The 23599-nt window shown below is 43.4% G+C and overlaps 2 protein-coding genes and 1 long non-coding RNA gene across 4 annotated transcripts; 1 reads left to right on the forward strand and 2 right to left on the reverse strand.

Annotated features, from left to right (window-relative positions):
- Positions 1-27: 27 nt before the first annotated feature.
- Positions 28-2599, reverse strand: LOC121838708. Its single transcript, XR_006080517.1, has 4 exons — positions 2463-2599; positions 1820-1853; positions 1434-1511; positions 28-1245 (listed from the first exon to the last, which is right to left on the reverse strand). It is a non-coding gene; the product is annotated as an uncharacterized LOC121838708 (long non-coding RNA).
- A 115-nt stretch (positions 2600-2714) lies between these two features.
- hgh1 (HGH1 homolog (S. cerevisiae)) lies at positions 2715-8330 on the forward strand. 2 transcript variants are annotated; one of them, XM_024395405.1, is made up of 7 exons: positions 2715-2772; positions 3144-3776; positions 4102-4202; positions 4387-4485; positions 6029-6120; positions 6612-6734; positions 7918-8330. In XM_024395405.1, exons 2-7 carry the CDS (start codon positions 3163-3165, stop codon positions 8101-8103), a joined length of 1215 nt encoding a protein of 404 aa, XP_024251173.1. In that variant the 5' UTR covers positions 2715-2772; positions 3144-3162; the 3' UTR covers positions 8104-8330. The 2 variants fall into 2 exon arrangements, with proteins under 2 accessions (XP_024251173.1, XP_024251174.1); XM_024395406.1 differs by lacking the exons at positions 6612-6734; positions 7918-8330 and adding an exon at positions 6452-6605.
- Positions 8331-8453: 123 nt separating this feature from the next.
- On the reverse strand, positions 8454-19549 carry LOC112229232 (testis-specific serine/threonine-protein kinase 5-like). Its single transcript, XM_042309831.1, has 8 exons — positions 19326-19549; positions 18974-19081; positions 14417-14619; positions 12913-12968; positions 12662-12794; positions 12167-12282; positions 11525-11704; positions 8454-8827 (listed from the first exon to the last, which is right to left on the reverse strand). Exons 1-8 carry the CDS (start codon positions 19530-19532, stop codon positions 8454-8456), a joined length of 1377 nt encoding a protein of 458 aa, XP_042165765.1. The 5' UTR covers positions 19533-19549.
- Between the last annotated feature and the right edge of the window lie 4050 nt (positions 19550-23599).

Genomic DNA, 23599 nt, shown 5'->3' on the forward strand with positions numbered 1-23599 from the left:
CTGCTTCTTCCATCTGTGTCAATTCCTTTGTCTTTTTCACCACCCACTCCTCTTTCTCCGTGCCTGCAGGGTTCTCTCCATCTGTGTCAGGATTCCTTTGTCTTTTTCACCACCCACTCCTCTTTCTCCGTGCCTGCAGGGTTATCTCCATCTGTGTCAGGATTCCTTTGTCTTTTTCCACCCCTTTTCTTTGTACCCTTCTTCTCCAATCCGAGCTCATCACCATCGGCCTGCGGTGGCTGTGTTAACACTCTTGCCTCCTCCACATCCCCTCCTCCCCGGCCCTGTCTGGCCCTCACTCGAGATTTCTTGGCAGTGGTGGTGCCGACGGCGGTCTCTTCTATCGTACCGCCCTCTGCCTGTCCTTTGAGACCTGATCTGGTTTCTTCATCCTCTCCTCCTCCAGAGCCAGACCCTAATGAGGAGCGTTGTCCAGCGGGCCACAGACTGGCGGGGTCTGTTGCAGACGTTACGCCACCACCAACCTGGGGCTGGTGCTCGTCAGGAGAAGGCAGATCCTGTGGCATGGTACTCTTGGAAGCCCTCTCCCTCAGGAGAGTTGTCCCTTCGTTCTGCCTGGAAGGTGTGACAAAGGAACTGGCGGCGCGTCCTGCGATCTCTCCCTTGCCAGCGCCTCCCCTTTTGGCATGCGGTGAACTCATCGCCGCTTCCACGGCAAGAGACAAATATCCCACAACCGGCTACTCTGCATCACCCACCTCATCAAATGCAGAGGTCAGCCTCTTGGTGAAGGTCTGTCTGAGCTGCTGGGCCCTGCTGCCTGCCTGTCTGTATGATGAGGATAACCCACTGCAGGAGACCATAGCTTGGAGGGCGCAAAGGCTGTTAGGGGCTCAAAGAGCTCCTCCGGCAGCTGCTCTGGGTGTTCTTTCCCTGTCTGCATTGGAGAGGCCAGGGGGTATTGACGTGTGTTGGCTGGCTTTGGCAGAGGGGACAACAGGGTATGTCTGTCTGCCCGCAGCTCCAGCTGTAGGGTATGTCTGCCCGCAGCTCCAGCTGTAGGGTATGTCTGTCTGCCCGCAGCTCCAGCTGTAGGGTATGTCTGTCTGCCCGCAGCTCCAGCTGTAGGGTATGTCTGTCTGCCCGCAGCTCCAGCTGTAGGGTATGTCTGTCTGCCCGCAGCTCCAGCTGTAGTGACTCCCTTTCCTTGGCTGTCAGAGTCAGTTTGGGGGCAGCCACCGGCATGCTCTTACAGTTCAGCTGAGTGCCCCAGCAACCTGAGTCCTTCAAAGAGAAAACATATTAAAATGGGAAATCTGCAACAAAGCAGTCAATGGGTATATTCATTATTTGAAAAATCCCAAAATGTATGTACCAATCTCAAATTGCAGCTTTAAGTACAGTTAATAAATTATAACTGGAGTTAAGGAGATTTATAACAATATAATTATACTGAACCGAATGTAACCTACCTTTTCAGATGATTGAGGCTGTGAGGTAGGTGTTGGGTCTGTGTGCCCATTTATTTGCTTGCTTGAGCGTTCAATATTCTTTGTGGAACACACGCAGAAACACAAAATTCAAAGCAACATATTTCAGTAACTGACATGAATTATAGTAGGATACCTGGGGTCCTATTCAGTAGAAGCAAACGGACCAAAACGGAGAGACCTAGCTGAATTTTGATTTGATTTGATTTGAATTTGTCCAATAAGAAACACTTGTTTTTGTTTAACTGTTGCTAAACGTTTTGCTACAGTGTTCCTTAACGAATACAAGCCTAAGGACAGCAATATATTGATCCTGTGTTTGAGATCTGTTAATGCAGGGAGTCCGTTGATTATTGATATGCACTTACTTTTAGTCTCTTCTGGGGCTCCTTCAATATCACCCTGAATAATAGAACAAGTCAGAGTGGGAAAGACAATATGTTAGTTACTGTGGTCTCCGAGTAATGCATGATACACAAATTGAATAGATAACTAGCTACATAGCTAGCTACGTTGTTGGGCTTTCTTTGATGTTCTTGAACAAATGATCCCAGGTTTTCAAAAGAATCTTGACATCATTGTATGGAGCCATCACTTCCACAGATATTATCGACCTTGTAGGAATCAGTTTGCTGAGATGATGAATAATTAATATTATAGCCGGTAGCAATTTGTTGTAAATATGACATGTTAGACTAGAGTTCAGAGAGTTTGTGAAAGTGAACGGTAACGTTATCTATATAAATATAGAAGTCAGTGATTTCAGCAGTATCCAAACAGCTGGCTTTCATGACAGTAAATACTCCAAATCATTGTTAGCATTCATTATAAACGTAGTAGCTACCTAAGGTTTCAGACAAGAGCCACATATGAGAATGTAAACAACGTCAAATCAGAGAGCAGACACATCTAGCCTTAGCCATCTGGCTCTCTGAGCTAAAGCTACAACAGTGGGTTAAAAAAGTCCCAAAAGGCCGTCATCTCAAACGAAATAAGTCTGACGTTTCTTACCTGACTGCGGGCAATACTAAATCATCCTAAACGCTGCCTTAAAGGGTTTAATTCAGCTTCTTACACCAGGAAAATGAATTAGCTAACTATTGTACGGAGCAGTTATTTCCACAATTTTAGCGCGCTGTAAAAGTGACGTCCACCTATCTACCAATGGAAGGCTGCTGAGGAAGTAAAAACCAATCAGAAGGAAGGATTACTTTTGAGGGCGGGTATATGTTGGTTATCCTTAATCCTATTAGAGATGTAAAATGTCATTTAAAAATACGGAAGTACGTATTTATCGCATGGAAAGGCGCATGAGGATGATGTGAGTGTGCTTCAACATTTTATCAACTTTACAGAACCACACGATCGTTTTTTTTTTTAGCTACTTTGTTTTATATATTTTTAACATTCAATAAAGTCGTGTGGTTGTGGATGAGTTAGAACCTAGCTTACGTTATCCTAATTTCGACCGACTAACTAGCTACAAGGATCGAAATGACTCACAGTGATGATCATGCATGAGTTTTAACACTATTTATATTACGGACTATGTTGTGTCAGCTTGCTGGGGTTCTTGTTTTGGATGCACCTCGCAACTGTCTTGTATGTTTATGTTGTGTTCTAGCTAGGTACATTGTCTTGCTAACGTTAGCTATTATTGCTTCTCGTTTTCTTCTCTCTCTCTCTTTGTAGATAGTTATCTTTACAGGTGATGAACTGTAACCCTGTGTCAACTTTGGGATTTCTTAAGATTTGGATTACAAAATTTCTACTGACTACCAACATGCTGAGTGAGGTAGAGGCCAAAGAGCTGCTGTCCTTCCTCACACTGGACACCAGGCCAGACGTCAAGGGCCAGGCTACAGAGTACATCCTGGGCCTCTCTGGCAACAGGGACGGCTGTCGCTACCTACAGACAAAACCTGACTTCCTTAAAGCCTTGGTGACCCTCACTACCGACCCCTCCATCGCTATCGTCAAAGACTGTTACCACTCTCTCATCAACCTCTCGGCTGATGAGACCATGCACCAACTGCTGATCAAAGACTCGGACTTCATCCCTATGTTGTTTAAAAACCTCCTGGACCCAGAATTTATGTTTGCGGACCGTATCTGTACGATCCTCACTAACCTGTCGCGGCATGTGAAGACGTGTAAAGAGGTGTTTAAGGCTATGCAGAAGCAGGAGATAGGTTTGGCACAGGTAGTGGACATCTTCTGCACTGAGGGCTACAACAAGCAGGCATCGCTCCATTACCTGGGCCCCCTCCTCTCCAACCTCACACAGCTGCCCCAGACCAGACACTTTATCCTGGATAAGGAGAGGTCAGTGGCTGGGTGTTTAGCTCTTGAGATACAGGGCTAGACTGTCTTTGACTTCTCTCATAATCCAATAACACCAATGCTATACAGGCCTGGAGAGCTGTAAAACCAGTCCTGTATTCAGTGTCTATAATGATTTAGAAGATAAACTGATTGTAGATCAGCAACACTCCTTTTCTGAGACGCTTAATGCATATGGGCCTGGTGCTTTCTTTTTCTGCCCCATAAAAAGTGCTTCCTTTCTTTTGCTGATCATCCAGCATGTTGCCTATGGAAGACCACTCAATCTGTGTGTGTGGTGTGGTGTGTGTTTTAAAATGTTCCACAGGTGTGTAGTTCAGAGGCTCCTTCCCTACACCCAATACCAGGCCTCAACGATCAGACGAGGGGGAGTCATTGGCACTCTGAGAAATTGTTGCTTTGATCATGGTAGGGAAGACACAGAATCTTAATAGGTGTACGACAGTCAGTTTTAACCTTCATAGTTCATGCCTGTTTTGTGTTGAATTGAGTAGGATTAATTTCCGATAAATGCTCTAGATATGTAGAGCTTTTACCTTGTAATCAATGGGAAGATCTCAATTGCATCTCAACTTTTTTTTCTTCTTCCCAGCTCATCATGAGTGGTTGCTGAGTGATGCAGTGGACATTCTGCCTTTCCTGTTGCTGCCTCTCGCTGGGCCTGAGGAACTGTCTGATGAGGAGAATGAAGGTAAATCATTGTTCCTGTCTGAGTGACATTGCGGTTTAACCCCCCCTACAAATCCAGACATCTACTGGCCCCTACTCTATCTCCCATATCCCTGTTGTATCTGGAAAAACAATCAAATACAGAGTGATTTTTAAAAAATTTAAAAGGACTTTGTGTCTGGGACATGACCATGTCTGCTGCAGTGGCCCTCTCGTCCATAGGGGCCAGTGTGTTTGTTCTGTACAGATGACAGGTGGAATTTCAGGGCACCACCCTCTTTTATTTTGCATTATGAGTAGACACAATTCACATCAGGCTAAAGTCAGATTAGAGGGGCCCCAAATGGAAACTGTTTTAGATCCTTCTAAGGAAGTTGTGCTGTACTCAGCGTCGGTTCAAAGGCGGCGAACACAAAAACAGATTTCTAACTATTTTATATGTTTCACTCTTGTGGAACATACTAATGTTAACCAGTCTTTATAGTAGCCTAAGCAGCCTGAGATGCCGGAGAAGAGTCAAGCTCCTAGAGAGATGGTGGGCGTCACAAGGCCCACACTCAGTAGTGTAAACAACATAATACATACTGTGTGTGTATGTGGTATTTATTAGCTAGCTAAACATAGATATAGTGCCTTCTGAAAGTATTCAGACCGCTTGACTTTTCCACATTTTGTTACGTTACAGCCTTATTCTAAAGTTGATTGAATTGTTTTTATTCCTCATCAATCTACACACAATACCCCATAATGACAGCAAATGTGTTACAAATAAACTGAAATATCACAGTTAGAAGTATTCAGACACTTTACTCAGTACTTTGTTGAAGCACCTTTGGCAGCGATTACAGCATTGAGTCTTTGGTATGACACTACAAGCTTGGCACACCTGTATTTGGGGTGTTTCTCCCATCCTCTCAAGCTCTGTCAGGTTGGATGGGGAGTGTCACTGCACAGCTATTTTTAGGTCTCCAGAGATGTTTGATCGGGTTCAAGTCCGGGCTCTTGCTGGGCCACTAAAGGACATTCAGAAACTGCGTTCTTGGGGACCTTCAATGCTGCAGACATTTTTTTTTGTACCCTTCCCCAGATCTGTGCCTCGACACAATCCTGTCTCTGAGCTCTACGGACAATTCCTTCGACCTCATGGCTTGGTTTTTGCTCTGACATTCAGTGTCAACTGTGGGACAGGTGTGCTACTTTCCAAATCATGTCCAATAAATTTAATTTACCACAGGTGGACTCCAAGTTGTATAAACATCTCAAGGAGGATCAAAGGAAACAGGATGCACCTGAGCTCAATTGAGTCTCACAACAAAGGGTTTGAATACTTATTTACATAAGGTATTTCTAAACTTGTTTTCGCTTTGACATTATGGGTTATTGTGTGTAGATTGAGGATTTTTATTCGATCAAATTTACAATAAGGCTGTAATGTAATAAAATGTGGGAAAAGTAAAGGGGTCTGAATACTTTCCGAAGACACCGTATATTGCTACTGCACTTAAAGATATCTGCATTGAAAATATAGCCTAGTACTGATGGTACTTTGTTCTTATTCAATGAAGGGTTACCCGTCGACCTCCAGTACTTACCAGAGGACAAGGAAAGAGAGGAGGATCCCGACATTCGCAAGATGCTCATTGAGACCATGATACTGGTTGGTGTCACCTGGAGTTTCATTTTTTTTTTTTTAACTAGGCAAGTCAGTTAAGAACAAATTCTTATTTTCAATGACTGCCTAGGAACAGTGGGTTAACTGCCTTGTTCAGGGGCAGAAGTACAGATTTTGTACTTTGTCAGCTCGGGGATTCGATCTTGCAACCTTTCGGTTACTAGTCCAACACTAACCACTAGGCTACGCTGCCTCCCCCGAGTCAATGCCATGCTTCCACCAACACTTGTATAATCCAAAAGGTTTTAACAGCAAAAAAAACCAGTTTGCTTGCTGGAAATGCTCATATCTTTACGTGTGTCTCTTTTGCACCCAGTTGACAGCTACCAAAGTAGGTAGGCAGATTCTGAAGGCCAAGAATGTCAATGCCATGCTTCCACCAACACTTGTATAATCCAAAAGGTTTTAACAGCAAAAAAAACCAGTTTGCTTGCTGGAAATGCTCATATCTTTACGTGTGTCTCTTTTGCACCCAGTTGACAGCTACCAAAGTAGGTAGGCAGATTCTGAAGGCCAAGAATGTCTATGCCATCATGAGGGAGTTCCACAACTGGGAAAAGGAGCCTCATGTGGCCGCTGCTTGTGAGAAGCTCATACAGGTAAACTATGAATATAACTTCCATACATTTTTATGTTTGTACTAAGGTAAACCATAGTAAATCAATACAGAGCAACCTCATGGTGAGCTGCTGGTGATGTTATTCACAACCCAGTCCAGAGCTGGGGTGTCCCAGCTGTCGTCATGGCACCTTGGCAGTTATATAGTGGTAGAAGAAAAAGGTGGTTATTACTATGATCATCCGGACGCAGTGAAAAAGGTAACTCTTACTATACTTTCAATGCATTTTTCAGCAAAAGGTTGAAAGAAAAGAATGTGTGAACTGCGTTTACTTGCGTTTACCCTCTGTTGCACCTTGGTAACTGTTACATTCAGGAAGAACTATTTTCTTTTCATGACTTCTTATTGTGCTTGGTAAGACAACCCGGTCTATGGCGCCAATGAATCTCATGACATCTCAGTACTCTGAGTGCTGAAATTTACAGCATCGGCAGGTTTAAGAAAACAGAGTCCACGTTCCAAATGGCAACCTATTTCCTACATTATATGGGGTCCTATAGGCCCTGGCCAAAGGTAGCACACTATATAGGGAATAGGATGCCATTTGGGACGCAGGGCAGGATGTTCTGATTGGCTGGAAAAAGCTTCCACTGTTCCGTTCCTGCCTAGTGCCTGCACTGCACTGCGGTGGCAGTCTTGTAGTGGGGAACGACCGAGTGGAAAAGATGTCACTCGGTCTCGCATAAAAATAAAACCCTGATACACTCCATAACAGCTCGGAGATCCCTTTTGAACTGTGGTCCAGAGGCACAAGTTCAGTCTTTAGCTACCCAGCCAGTTTTAATCACTGTCATAAAACGTTGAAATCCGAGCGTGATATTTATCCAAGACTAATGGGCTTTTTATGCTGAATCTTGTGGATAACAAGGCTGTAACGTTTTATCATATTACTTAAAAAACCAACTTTATTTCCACTAAGTTTTTCTTCAATTGTTTGGAGCTTGTCCCGATGCCGTTCTCACATTTCTAGGGCTAATTTGTTGTCAATTACAGTCTGCGGTAATGTTGAGGATGTCATTGGAATATTTTGGTCTCTGTTTTTCACCTAAAGTAGCCAAAGGGAGATCTTAAAGCCAAGGCAGCATTCGACTGAGAGTTGGGGTCAAAACATTTTTTTTATGTGTGTGTTTTTATCCACGTGTGTATGCACATGTCTCTGCCAGGTGCTGATCGGGGATGAGCCAGAGCCAGACATGGAGAACCTGTTGGAGGTGGAGATTCCTGAGGACGTGGAGGTGAAGCTCAAAGACATGGATGCCAAGGAGCAGGAGCAGTTGGAGAAGGACCAGGAAGATCTGTTAAATCCAGACAAGTCCCAGCAGTGTGCTGGCATAGTGAGGATGATGTAGCAAGGTGGTCTTTTCTACATTTAAACTGGTAAACCATCTTACGAACAATGGAACCAACTGCTAACTCAAATTTAACAGAAAATGATTGACATCACGATAACAAACGGCATGAAATCAGGACTCGGAAGGACTGTGTGCAATCTGAAACCAATTGTATTTTCACACCATGTAATTTCGCACCAAAGTCTTAAATCGATGAAAATAATGTAATTTTATTTTTAACGAAAGGAGTATGTCCTTGATTTTGTTTTCTGTACGAATCCCAAAATGTTTCCATCACACTTGAATGAGCACATGGAAGAAGTCCATGGTTAGCAGCCCCCTAGGCTAGTACCGAGGAGTAGAACACCTCAGAGGGTGGTTGGGGGTGCGGCTGCTGTCAGCTTGCCTGAGGGGCTATGCAGCTGCCTGTTGGCCGAGCCAGGCTTCCTGAAGTTGGGGAGGTTGTGGAAGGGCTTTGGGGCGAAGGGCGGCCGGGGCCGGGTCATGAAGAGACGGTTGGTGTTGGTGCTCTGGCATTGGGTGGGTCTCATCAGGAGCCGACAGGGGGATACCAAGGGGGGCTTGGGGAAGGGCGGCTCCTCTCTCTTCTCCTGTGGCGGTTCACGGCGATGGCAGCCGGCGCTGCTGTCCCCGGTGAGGTAGTGGGGGGCCACTACAGTTCGCTGGGGCCTCTCAGGCAGGCTGGTGTGTCTGAAGGATGAACGGGTGAGGGTGCCAGGGCCTGAGTGGCAGGAGCGGCCTGTTACACATCCAGTCGGATCTGTAATTCAACATGCCAGGTAGACTGACTTTATAACACATCCAGTCAGCTCTGTAATTCAACATGCCAGGTAGACTGACTTTATAACACATCCAGTCAGCTCTGTAATTCAACATGCCAGGTAGACTGACTTTATAACACATCCAGTCAGCTCTGTAATTCAACATGCCAGGTAGACTAACTTTATAACACATCCAGTCAGCTCTGTATTTCAACATGCCAGGTAGACTGACTTTATAACACATCCAGTCAGCTCTGTAATTCAACATGCCAGGTAGACTGACTTTATAACACATCCAGTCAGCTCTGTATTTCAACATGCCAGGTAGACTGACTTTATAACACATCCAGTCAGCTCTGTAATTCAACATGCCAGGTAGACTAACTTTATAACACATCCAGTCAGCTCTGTATTTCAACATGCCAGGTAGACTGACTTTATAACACATCCAGTCAGCTCTGTATTTCAACATGCCAGGTAGACTGACTTTATTACACATCCAGTCAGCTCTGTAATTCAACATGCCAGGTAGACTGACTTTATAACACATCCAGTCAGCTCTGTAATTCAACATGCCAGGTAGACTGACTTTATTACACATCCAGTCAGCTCTGTATTTCAACATGCCAGGTAGACTGACTTTATAACACATCCAGTCAGCTCTGTATTTCAACATGCCAGGTAGACTGACTTTATCCAGAATGACTTACAGGAGCAATTAGGGTTGAGTGCCTTGCTCAAGGGCACAGCGACAGATTTTTCACCTAGTCGGCTCGGGGATTCAATCCAGCAACCTTTAGGTTACTGGCCCATGTTCTTAACCACTAGGCTACCTGCTGAAGCTGGTTTATATAGACAAAGAACCATAGTAGTAGTATTTCACATACTGCTAGATATCTAACTTACATGATGTATAACAGTCATTTACAAAAATGTCATGCCATCTAGAATAATTATGGTGTTAACTTGCTTGAAAGAACCAGACTATAGGGAAGTAGTGCACTACAGTGGCAAGAAAAGTATGTGAACCCTTTGGATTTCTGCATAAACTGGTCATAAAATTAGATCTGATCTTCATCTAAGTCACAACAACAGGCACACAGTCTGCTTAAACTAATAACACACATGGTTATATTTTTGGATAAAGTATGTGAACCCCGAGGCTAATGACTTCTCCAAAAGCTAATTGGAGTCAGGAGTCAGCTTACCGGGAATACAATCATTGAGATGAGATTGGAGATGTTGGTTAGAGCTGCCTTGCCCTATAAAAAAAAAACTCACACAATTTGAGTTTGCTATTCACAAGAAGCATTGCCTGATGTGAACCATGCCTTGAAAAAAAGAGATCTCATTAGACCCAAGATTAAGAATTGTTGACTTGCATAAAGCTAAAAGGGGTTACAAAAGTATCTCTAAAAGCCTTGATGTTCATCAGTCCAAGGTAAGACAAATTGTCTATAAATGGAGAAAGTTCAGCACTGTTGCTACTCTCCCTAGGAGTGGCCGTCCTGCAAAGATGACTGCAAGATCACAGAATGATTAATAAGGTTAAGAATCTTAGTGTAAGCTAAAGACTTAGAAATCTCTGGGACATGCTAACATCTGTTGACAACACTAAACAAGAATGATGTTCATGGGAGGACACCACGGAAGAAGCCACTGCTGTCCAAAAAAAACATTGCTGCACGTCTGAAGTTTGCAAAAGTGCATCTGGATGTTCCACAGCGCTACTGGCAAAATATTCTCTGGACAGATGAAACTAAAGTTCAGTTGTTTGGAAGGAACACAACACTGCTTGGAGAAGAAAAGACACAGAACATCAAAACCTCATCCCCACTGTAAAGTATGGTGGAGGGAGCATCATGGTTTGGAGCTGCTTTGCTGCCTCAGGGCCTGGATGGCTTGCTATCAATGGAAAAATTAATTCCCAAGTTTATCAAGACATTTTGCAGGAGAATGTAAGACTCCAGAATATATATTTTAGGTAAGAAAAGGGAGTATGGGGAACACAGGAAAACAAAATCATGGATCTCGTCAAATAAATATGGTTATTGTTATCTGGAATCATTGTCCCCCAAATTAAGCTCAACAGAAGTTGGTTGATGCAACAGGACAACGGCCGAAAACACAGAAGTAAATCAACAACAGAATGGCTTCAACAAAAGAAAATACTCCTTCTGGATTGGCCCAGTCAGAGTCCTGACTTCAACCCAATTGAGATGCTGTGGCATAACCTCGAGAGTGGTTCACACCAGACATTACAAGAATATTGCTGAACAAACAGTTTTGTAAAGATGAATGGTCCAAAATTCCTCCTGACCGTTGTCTGATCCGCAACTACAGAAAACGTTTGGTTGAGGTTATTGCTGTCAAAGTAGGCTCAACCAGTTATTAAAACCAAGGGTTCACATACTTCTCCCACCCTGCACTGTGAATGTTTACACAGTGTTCAATAAAGACATGAAAACGTATAATTGTTTGTGTGATATTAGTTTAAGCAGACTGTCTATTGTTGTGACTTAGATGAAGATCAGATCAAATGTTATGACTAATTTATGCAGAAGTCCAGGTAATTCCAAAGGGTTCACATACTTTTTCTTGCCACTGTAGATAGAAAATAGGGCACCATTTATGGAGTGACAGAGGGAAAATCTCACCGTCTTTAAGCTTCTTGTCCAAGGCTTTGTTCTTGTGAGTGATGTCGCTCCTGGTGGCACGCAGCTTGTAGAGCGGGCCGGTCATGGATGGCATCATCCACTGGTGTGTGTTGACCTGGTCCAGAGGCAGGCGGGCGGTGGGCTGCCACTCTAACAGCTTCTTAATCAGGTCCTGGCAGCCTGGAGGGGCACAGACAGCCAGGGAACATTAGGACTGGAGCTTTTTATGACAAACGTCTTTTTATTGACTTTAAATTAATACACATGTCAACAAGTAAAGACAGGCACACACCCTCCCCCCCAAAAATCCACTTTGCATTACTATCGTTCTATAATAATCATACAGATGCAAATTTCAGAAATTGATGAGGGCATTTGTTTTTTTGAAGCTGGGCTGGAATGCGTTTGGGTACTCTTTCTTTCCAAAGCAAACAGTGTTATATATATTTTTAAACACATTTCTCAGACCAGGGCCCGTATCCACAAAGCATCACAAAGTGGGAGTGCTGTTCTCGGATCAGTCGTGTTTCCTAAATCTTTAAATAATAAGATTGCATAGACACTGGGGACCTGATCCTAGATCAGCACTCCTACTCTGAGATGCTTTATGACTATGGCCCCTGTTCATTGCTGGCAGAATACCTGAAGAAACTGGGTGGTGGAACGGCAGCTCTTTCCTGATGAGTTGGACCAGTTTGCGGGGATGCTTCTCATGGTAGGGCAGCTTCCCTGTGACCATTGCATACAGAATCACCCCTCTGGAGATGGAGAGGAGATACATGGCCAACTAACTTCCAGTAAGCAGAAGACAGAAAACAGTTGTGTTAAACTATCACACTTGGAATATGTGATGCCCCCTTGACCGTGTGATTTTTTTTTGATAACATGACTGTCAGTATATACAGTAAGCAACTAGTATGTAGGTGCACTGGGATCAATGAGAAAAGTTGTTCTGTAGAAGTTGTGGAATGAAACTCGTATAGCTATTAAACTGTGAGACTTGTGTCGAAGCTGTGTCCCAAATGACTCCCTAATCCATATAGTGCACTACATTATACCAGGGCCCATGGTCAAAAGCAGAGCACTAAATAGGGAAAAGGGTGCCATTTTGGACAGAATGTGTGTCTGATGACTCACAGGCTCCACAGGTCCGCTTGTTCTCCGTTGTATTTGCGAGACAGTAGGATCTCTGGGGCAGTGTAGGCCACGGAACCACAGAAGGTGTTCATCAGAGCACTCCTGTCTGTGTAGTGGTTGGCAAAGCCAAAGTCTGCCAGGCACAGCGCAAGCACACACACACACAGAGTCAGTGATGCACATGGTTTTATCATAGGCTGGATTTAAAACCTGTCTGGTGAGGTGGTTATTGGAGTGCATGGTTATTTTACCAGTTAATTTCACAAATCCTTGCTCATCCAACAGTATGTTTTCACATTTCAGGTCTCTGAAAAGGAAATCGTCACGGTGAATGCAAGACATATTGACATATGTGACTATATTACCTGTGACTATTGTGGGTGTGTCAGGCAGCAACAGTGCTTGATGACCTGTGTTTGGTTGCTGTGGTATTACTGTAAACTAAGATATGTGATTGTTGTAGCAGTCATGCACTAAGTGGTTGCTGTGGTATTACTGTAAACTAAGATATGTGATTGTTGTAGCAGTCAGGCACTAAGTGGTTGCTGTGGTATTACTGTAAACTACGATATATGATTGTTGTAGCAGTCAGGCACTAAGTGGTTGCTGTGGTATTACTGTAAACTACGATATATGTTTGTTGTAGCAGTCAGGCACTGTGGTTGCTGTGGTATTACTGTACTCTACGTTGTGATTGTTGTAGCAGCTGTGGTATTACTGTAAACTACGATATGTGAGTGCATGACTGCTACAACAATCACATATCGTAGTTTACAGTAATACCACAGCAACCAAACACAGGTCACAGGTGTTACCTGTGTACTGTGGTTGTTATGGCAGACAGTGAGGTGTTACCTGTGTACTATGGGGTTATGGCAGACAGTGAGGTGTTACCTGTGTACTATGTGGTTGTTATGGCAGACAGTGAGGTGTTACCTGTGTACTGTGGTTGTTATGGCAGACAGTGAGGTGTTACCTGTGTACTGTGGTTGTTATGGCAGACAGTGAGGTGTTACCTGTGTACTATGTAGTTGTTGTGACAGACAGTGCGGTGTTACCTGTGTACTATGTAGTTGTTGTGACAGTGAGGTGAACATTTGAACATCTTGGCCATGTTCTGTTATAATCTCCACCCAGCACAGCCAGAAGAGGACTGGCCACCCCACATAGCCTGGTTCCTCTCTAGGTTTCGGCCTTTCTAGGGAGTTTTTCCTAGCCACCGTGCTTCTCCACCTGCACTGCTTGCTGTTTGGGGTTTTAGGCTGGGTTTCTGTACAGTACTTTGAGATATCAGCTGATGTACGAAGGGCTATAAAAATACATTTGATTTGATTTACCTGTGTACTATGTGGTTGTTGTGACAGTGAGGGGTTACCTGTGTACTATGTGGTTGTTGTGACAGTGAGGGGTTACCTGTGTACTATGTGGTTGTTGTGACAGTGAGGTGTTACCTGTGTACTATGTGGTTGTTGTGACAGTGAGGTGTTACCTGTGTACTATGTGGTTGTTGTGACAGTGAGGGGTTACCTGTGTACTATGTGGTTGTTGTGACAGTGAGGTGTTACCTGTGTACTATGTGGTTGTTGTGACAGTGAGGTGTTACCTGTGTACTATGTGGTTGTTGTGACAGTGAGGGGTTACCTGTGTACTATGTGGTTGTTGTGACAGTGAGGTGTTACCTGTGTACTATGTGGTTGTTGTGACAGTGAGGTGTTACCTGTGTACTATGTGGTTGTTGTGACAGTGAGGGGTTACCTGTGTACTATGTGGTTGTTGTGACAGTGCATGACAGCGTTGACTATCTGTTTGAAGAGCCTGCGAGCCTCCTCTTCACTGAGGCCCGGGCTGCCTCTGCTATGGGACACGGCGTTGATGTGTTCTAAAAGGTCTCCGCTCAGAGCCAGCTCCAGAATCAGATAGAACCGTTTCAGTGAACGGAACATGTCATACAGCTGGACCTGTTCAAAAGTAGAGTACCCACCACATAAATAGAATCTATTTACCTAATGATTCTACTTCTATGGTACACATTCTATGGTACACACTCTGGATGCAGGTGCATGCTTGACATCACATCAAAACTTTCTTGCAAAACCATTTAGGTGTCTAAGGGCCAGTTTCCCGGGGCCAGATTAGGCCTATTCCTTGACTAAAAGGCATGTTCAATGGAGATACCCAACTAGTCTAAAGGACCGTTTTATTGCTTCTTTAATCAGGACAGTTTACAATGATAAATGAGTTTACAATGTGAAAATGATACATTTGGATTAGCTAACACAATGTGCCGTTTGAACACAGGAGTGATGGTTGCTGATAATGGGCCTCTGCACACCTATGTAAATATTCCATTGAAAATCAGACATTTCCAGCTACAATAGTCATTTACAACATTAACAATGTCTACACTGTATGTCTGATCAATTTTATCTTATTTTAATGGACAAAAAATGAGCTTTTCTAAGTGACCCCAAACTTTTGAATGGTAGTGTACAGTACCCGTCAAAAGTTTGGACACACCTACTCATTCAAGGGTTTTTCTTTATTTGTACTATTTTCTACATTGTAGAATAATAGTGAAGACATCAAAACTATGAAATAACACACATGGAATCATGTAGTAACCAAATAATTGCTAAACCAATCAAAATATATTTTATATTTGAGATTCTTCAAAGTAGCCACCCTTTGCCTGGATGACAGCCTTGCACACTCTGGGCATTCTCTCAACCAGCTTCACCTGGAATGCTTTTCCAACAGTCTTGAAGGAGTTCCCACATTTGCTGAGCACTTGCTGCTTTTCCTTCACTCATCCCAAATGAGCGGTCCAACTCATCCCAAACCATCTCAATTGGGTTGAGGTCGGGTGATTGTGGAGGCCAGGTCATCTGATGCAGCACTCCATCACTCTCCTTCTTGGTCAAATAGCCCTTACACAGCCTGGAGATGTGTTGGGTCATTGTCCTGTTGAAAAACAAATGATAGTCCCACTAAGCACAAACCAGATGGGATGGTGCATCGCTGCAGAATGCTGTGGTACCCATGCTGGTTAAGTGTGCCTTGAATTCTAAATAAATCAAAGACCGTGTCACCAGTAAAGCACCATCACACCTCCTCCATGCTTCATGGTGGGAACCACACAAGCTGAGATCATCTGTTCACCTACTCTGTGTTTTACAAAGACACAGCAGTTGGAACCAAAAATCTCACATTTGGATTCATCAGATCAAAGGACAGATTTCCAGCGGTCTAATGTCCATTGCTCGTGTTTCTTGGCCCCAGCAAGTCTCTTCTTCATATTGGTGTCCTTGAGTAGTGGTTCCTTTGCAGCAATTCGACCATGAAGGCCTGATTCACACAGTCTCCTCTGAACAATTGATGTTGAGATTTGTTTGATACTTGAACTCTGTGAAGCATTTATTTGGGCTGCAATTTCTGAGGCTGGCAACTCTAATGAACTTATCCTCTGCAACAGAGGTAACTTTGGGTCTTCCTTTCCTGTGGTGGTCCTCATGAGAGCCAGTTTCATCACAGCACTTGATGTTTTTTACAACTGCACTTAAAGTAACGTTCAAATTGAAACTTTCCGCATTGATTGACCTTCATGTCTTAATGTAATGATGGACTGTTGTTTCGCTTTGCTTATTTGAGCTGTTCTTGCCATAATATGGATTTGGTATTTTGCCAAGTAGGGCTATCTTCTGTATACCACCCCTACCGTGTCACAACCACAACTGATTGGCTCAAACGCATTAAGAAGGAAAGAAATTCCACAAATGAACTTTTAACAAGGCACACCTGTTGATTGAAATGCATTACAGGTGACTACCTCATGAAGCTGGTTGAGAGCAAACATCTCCAATCCAAAGTTAAATCTAGAATTGGCTTCCTATTTCGCAACAAAGCATCCTTCACTCATGCTGCCAAACATACCCTTGTAAAACTGACCATCCTACCAATCCTCGACTTTGGCGATGTCATTTACAAAATAGCCTCCAATACCCTACTCAACAAATTGGATGCAGTCTATCACAGTGCAATCCGTTTTGTCACCAAAGCCCCATATACTACCCACCATTGCGACCTGTACGCTCTCGTTGGCTGGCCCTCGCTTCATACTCGTCGCCAAACCCACTGGCTCCATGTCATCTACAAGACCCTGCTAGGTAAAGTCCCCCTTATCTCAGCTCGCTGGTCACCATAGCATCTCCCACCTGTAGCACACGCTCCAGCAGGTATATCTCTCTAGTCACCCCCAAAACCAATTCTTTCTTTGGCCGCCTCTCCTTCCAGTTCTCTGCTGCCAATGACTGGAACGAACTACAAAAATCTCTGAAACTGGAAACACTTATCTCCCTCACTAGCTTTAAGCACCAACTGTCAGAGCAGCTCACAGATTACTGCACCTGTACATAGCCCACCTATAATTTAGCCCAAACAACTACCTCTTTCCCAACTGTATTTAATTTATTTATTTTGCTCCTTTGCACCCCATTATTTTTATTTCTACTTTGCACATTCTTCCATTGCAAAACTACCATTCCAGTGTTTTACTTGCTATATTGTATTTACTTTGCCACCATGGCTTTTTTTGCCTTTACCTCCCTTCTCACCTCATTTGCTCACATTGTATATAGACTTGTTTATACTGTATTATTGACTGTATGTTTGTTTTACTCCATGTGTAACTCTGGGTCGTTGTATCTGTCGAACTGCTTTGCTTTATCTTGGCCAGGTCGCAATTGTGAATGAGAACTTGTTCTCAACTTGCCTACCCGGTTAAATAAAGGTGAAATAAAAAATAAATAAAATAAAATCTAGGTAGCTAACAACAAATGCATTGGAGTTACAGCGATACATACATCAAGATAGCTAGCTGGTGTGGGATCCTGTGTTTTACATTATAGCCAGTACCATATATATATGATTAAATATTATCTGATGTTGGCTGTGTGAAGTATCTGCATTTGTGCACTTGAGCATAATCATGAGTAAACAACTGCTTGCTACATCTACTTGCCTGTTTGTGTGTATCTGACAAGAACTGAGTAACATGGTGTGACCTGCATGTTGCAAAACTGTAGATGACAGCCCAGCAGATGCTTTGTCCTTGTGTTTGTAAATGAGAACCTGTTCTCAACTTGCCTACCTGGTTAAATAAAGGTAAAATAAATAAAATAAAACACTGTAGCAGGGATTTTGGCCCACTCCTCCATACAGACCTTCTCCGGATCTTTCAGGTTTCGGGGCTGTCGCTGGGCAATACGGACTTTCAACTCCCTCCAAAGATGTTCTATTGGGTTCAGGTCTGGAGACTGGCTAGGCCACTCGAGGACCTTGAGATGCTTCTTACGGAGCCACTCCTTAGTTGCCCTGGCTGTGTGTTTCGGGTCGTTGTCATGCTGGAAGACCCAGCCACGACCCATCTTCAATGCTCTTACTGAGGGAAGGAAGTTGTTGGCCAAGATCTCGCGATACATGGCCCCATCCACCCTCCCCTCAATACGGTGCAGTCGTCCTGTTCCCTTTGCAGAAAAGCATCCCCAAAGAATGATGTTTCCACCTCCATGCTTCACCATTGGGATGTTGTTCTCGGGGTTGTACTCATCCTTCTTCTTCCTCCAAACACGGCGAGTGAAGTTTAGACCAAAAAGCTCTATTTTTGTCTCATCAGACCACATGACCTCCTCCCGTGCCTTCTCACCAAGCTGCTTGCCTATTGTCCTGTAGCCCATCCCAGCCTAGTGCAGGTCTACAATTTTATCCCTGATGTCCTTACACAGCTCTGTGGTCTTGGCCATTGTGGAGAGGTTTGAGTGTGTGGACAGGTGTCTTTTATACAGGTAACGAGTTCAAACAGGTGCGGTTAATACAGGTAATGAGTGGAGAACAGGAGGGCTTCTTAAAGAAAAAACTAACAGGTTTGTGAGAGCTGGAATTCTTACTGGTTGGTTGGTGATCAAATACTTATGTCATGCAATACAATGCAAATTAATTACTTAAAAATCATGCAATGTGATTTTCTGGATTTTTGTTTTAGATTCCGTCTCTCACAGTTGAAGTGTACCTATGATAAAAATTACAGACCTCTACATGCTTTGTACGTAGGAAAACCTGTAAAATCGGCAGTGTATCAAATACTTGTTCTCCCCACTGTATGTGTTATTTCATAGGTTTGATGTCTTCACTATTCTACAATGTAGAAAATAGTAAAAATAAAGAAAAACCCTTGAATGAGTAGGTGTGTCCATACTTTTGACTGGTACTGTATATCAATCTGAAGTTTTAGGTGTTTGATACCTTAACAACACTCACCACCCCTGGGTGTCTGTACGTGGCGTTCAGAGCATATATCTCTCTGTGTAGGAATTTCTTGGAGTATTCTAGGGGAGCCTCGTTGATAGAGATGATTTTGATAGCCACCTGAACAATTTATGGTTGAACATCCTCATCCACACAGTTCACAAAAATTACAGCAAGGTTGTTTTTAAAAGTGTCACTGCAGTGCTAGTCTTAGTTAGATACTATTGTTATAAAACATGTCCAACAAATATAAAGGTCTGGATATTTTTAAAAAGTGCTAGTATTATGCACATTAAAGGAAGTTGAGAATGTCTTTTAAAATGATTTACCATGGTAAACATGTGTCAGAGAAACAGTACTTTACCATATTGTGGTTCTTGCTCCTCAGGTCATTGGCCAGCTTGTAGTTCTTACTGATCTTATTTGGGGTAGCGTACCCCAGGTAGACCTTGGAGAAAGCACCTGTCCCAATCTTCTTGCCAGAGAGAAGGTAGCCATTCTCTCGACACTCTATGGTCCTCTCATGAAGCGACTTCCCAGAGTCCTTTACTCTCGTGCCAGTTGCACTCATACTAAAGTGCAGTATATAACTTCAATCCACTTCTTCTCCTAATGGCTGCATCTCTTTTCCTGTGCATCTCAGATTATGCTCCCTATTAAATCATTTTATGCATGACAGATATTTATCTTTGTTATTTTTAGCTATAACCATGCCCACACAAAAGGTGTGAAATGTCTGAAATGAGGACAATGCATTTGGAACCTTCTCCATGGCAACATGAATGCTACAGTACAAACAAATTCTAAAATAGAATGTTAAGGGGGTTCTCTTTGCTTTTACATGAATGGAATGGAACCCTTTGCTAATAATCCATTGTTCCACTCTTACATGCTGGAGTATAATATTTTGTAGCTCATAACTCCTTGCTCTAGCTGCAGTACTGTAGTTATTTAGACAGGCTATAACAGTGCATTCAGTGCTTCACAACTCCACATATTTTCCTTCCACGAATCATCTCATTCTCTAAGCCAAAGTTGAGCTAAATAGAGGGATGATTTCAAATGGTATTAATCAAAAACTTAGACAAGTCTGGCCAGAGGGGCGAGCGATGACTTGTGAGACCAGCTCATTAGGAATGCATGACAATAGGAAAACATTATGGCCCAAATGGCACCCTATTCCCTTTTTAGTGCACTACTTTTATTCAGGGACCATAGGGCTCTGGTCAAAAGAAGCTGCCATTTGGGACATCGCCCATGGCCCTGGCCCAGATTAATACAGGGCTGAAAACAATTAAGGAGTCTATTAAATTGACTTAGTTATTCCTGCTGGAGAGGCCAGCTTGAGGAAGAGACACTTCATAAGTGTAAGTGATATATCAATAGCTCATGGCTCACCATCCAGGCCAATTTAGTTTCAACACTGCATACTTGGGCCAAGGAGAGAGAGTTGTTCTGGCTTAAGTGATACTGGGGCCATAATACATTAGCCTTTTATTTTGTGTAATTGCTTAGATGAAAACTGATTTGCATACGGCCTAGCAAGTAAAATGGAAAAGAAACTGAGGTGAGGATTCCACTCAACAAACTCATCTCTCAGATTGTATTTATCCAACCTACCTTTGTCAAGGCACTATATTATTTTAAACTTCTATGATACATCTACAATGCACATTTATTTATCTTTTTTGACTGTTCCGCAATAACATTCACAGACATACAAGAGGTCAGTGTTTTTAGCCATTGGTTGTTATATGTCACCCTCTTGTGGACATCTACGAAGGTATTTTATCTTACAGGTATGTATTTGCTTGCACCCAGCTACAAGGAAAAAAACATTCCACCTGAGATATGTGAAGGATTAGTTTGAATAATATCAGCACATTCTCCAGGTTCATGGAATCTACCTCAAAAGGTCTATAGTAGATAATATAGTGCTGCGCTTCCTCTCTGAAGTACTCTAAATATGCCCCCTATCATGGTAAAAACATTTAATATTTCCACTAGGGCTTTGCTTGACTACCAGAGGACTCTGAACACCTCATCCGGAAGAGCGTAGGAGGTAGGGTTCGTCCCAAATGGCACCGTATTCCCTATACAGTGCATTCTGAAAGATTTCAGACCATTTACATTTTGTTACGTTACAGCCTTATTCTAAAATGTAATGAATAGTTTTTTCCCCTTCATCAATCTACACACAATACCTCATAACAAAGCAAAAACCGGTCGTTAGACATTTTTGCTAATTTATGGCAATATACCATTTACATAAGTATTCAAACCAAACCAGTATTCAAGCACCTTTGGCAGCGATTACAGCCTCGAGTCTTCTTGGGTATGACGCTACAAGCTTGGCACATCTGTATTTGGGGAGTTTCTCCCTTCTCTACAGATCCTCACAAGCTCTGTCAGGTTGGATGGGGAGCGTCGCTGCACAGCTATTTTCAGGTCTCTCCAAAGATGTTCGATCGGGTTCAAGTCCGGGCTCTGGCTGGGCCACTCAAGGACATTCAGAGACTTGTCCAGAAGCCGCTCCTGCGTTGACTTGGCTGTGTGCTTAGCGTTGTTGTCCTGTTGGAAGGGGAACCTTTGCCCCAGTCTGAGGTCCTGAGTGCTCTGGAGCAGGTTTTCATCAAGGATCTCTCTGTACTTGGTTCCGTTCATCTTTCCCTCGATCCTGACTAGTCCCTGCCACTGAAAACATCCTCACAGCATGCTTCACCGTACGGATGGTGCCAGGTTTCCTCCAGACATGACGCTTGGCATTCAGGAAAAAGAGTTCAATCTTGGTTTCATCAGACCAGAGAATCCTGTTTCTCATGGTCTGAGAGTCCTTTAGGTGCCTTTTGGCAAACTCCAAGTGGGCTGTCATGTGCCTTTTACAGAGGAGTGCCTTCCGTCTGGTCACTCCACCATAAAGGCCTGATTTGCAGAGTGCTGCAAGGATGGTTGTCCTTCTGGAAGGTTCTCCCATCTCCACAGAGGAACTCTGGAGCTCTGTCAGAGTGACCATCGGGTTCTTGGTCACCTCCCTGGCCAAGGCCCTTCTCCAATGATTGTTCAGTTTGGCCGTGCGGCCAGCTCTAGGAAGATTCTTGGTTCCAAACTTCTTCCATTTGAGAATGATGGAGGCCACTGTGTTCTTGGGGACATTCAACGCTGCAGACATTTTTTGATTCCCTTCCCCAGATCTGTGCCTCGGCACAATCCTGTCTCGGAGCTCTATGGACAATTCCTTCAACCTCATGGCTTGGTTTTTGCCCTGACATGCACTGTCAACTGTGGGACCTTATATAGACAGGTGTGCGCCATTCCAAACCATGTCCAATCAATTGAATTTACCACAGGTGAACTCCAATCAAGTTGTAGAAACATCTCAAGGATGATCAATGGAAACAGGAAGTACCTGAGCTCAATTTCGAGTCTCATAGCAAAGGGTCTGAATACTTATGTCAGTAAGGTATTTCTGTAATCTATTTTTAATACATTTTGCAAAAAATGATTAAAAACTTGTTTTCCCTTTGTCATAATGGGTTATTGGGTGTAGATTGATGAGGAAAAGGCTTTAACAAAATGTGGAGAAAGGGAAAGTATTCAGACCCCTTCCGAGTGCACTACTTCTAGTCAGGGCGCCATTTGAAATGCAACCATAGACAAGGAAGGAGAGCCGCAAAAAATTGCAATACTCTCCTTTCACCATTGCTCTCTACACCTCGTTTTCTCTTGGCTCCTGCAGGAGCTGGAAATGACACTTTCTACTGTACTTAGTAGTACCCTGGTTCACTTTGGAGCTTTAATTGTTGAAACTGATGACCAGGAAAGAAATCTTGGGCTTTGATCCGCTAATAGCAGATTTACCATCACCTGAACGTTAATGCTCTCCAAACGAACTTGAAACCTTGAGAGAGGCTGGATTCCAGGGGAGAGACTGGTCGGACTGTTTGACTTTGATGACATAGGTGTTTATCATCCTATGTGAACAGAAAACAGTGTGAAATTCAATATTGGACTATGTGTATCTAGTACGAACAGAACAGTCTGCATGTAGTATCATGCTACTTTATTCTGTTTAGCGTTTTTCATTACAAAGAGAATCTGAAAGACGCCTTAATATCAAAACTAAAGCAACTGTGGGTTCAAGCAGTGGCAGGTCTTGACTCAGGCGATGGTCTTCCACAACTGAAAGGATGTTGAGGCAGTTCAGAATGCCAGGAGTTGTCAATGGAATAATTAGGGCCAGGAGTTTTTCCTGACCTTGTGAGCTGACCAACAACAACTCTGGGACTCAGTTACAGGATTCAACTAGGGCTCAGAGTGTTACAGTAACATAGTTCAACTAGGGCCCAGAGTGTTTCAGTTACAGGCTACAACTAGGGCCCAGAGTGTTTCAGTAACATACTTCAACTAGGGCCCAGAGTGTTTCAGTTACATACAGGCTACAACTAGGGCCCAGGGTGTTGCCAACTCCTCCCTTTATTTGTGATTCCTTCTTGATAAAAACATTTATCATTTGTTTCACACATGAATCACCAACACTATTGGGTTTTTGTGGGGACCCATTTTGTGCAGCCCCTGTGTTTTACAGTGAAATTGCGGTTTGATAAACTCTTCTCAACATAGGGCTAAGGCTAAGAGTAG

The sequence above is a fragment of the Oncorhynchus tshawytscha genome, linkage group LG31 (genome assembly GCF_018296145.1).
Source record: "Oncorhynchus tshawytscha isolate Ot180627B linkage group LG31, Otsh_v2.0, whole genome shotgun sequence".
In the NCBI taxonomy this organism is placed as follows: Eukaryota; Metazoa; Chordata; class Actinopteri; order Salmoniformes; family Salmonidae; genus Oncorhynchus; species Oncorhynchus tshawytscha.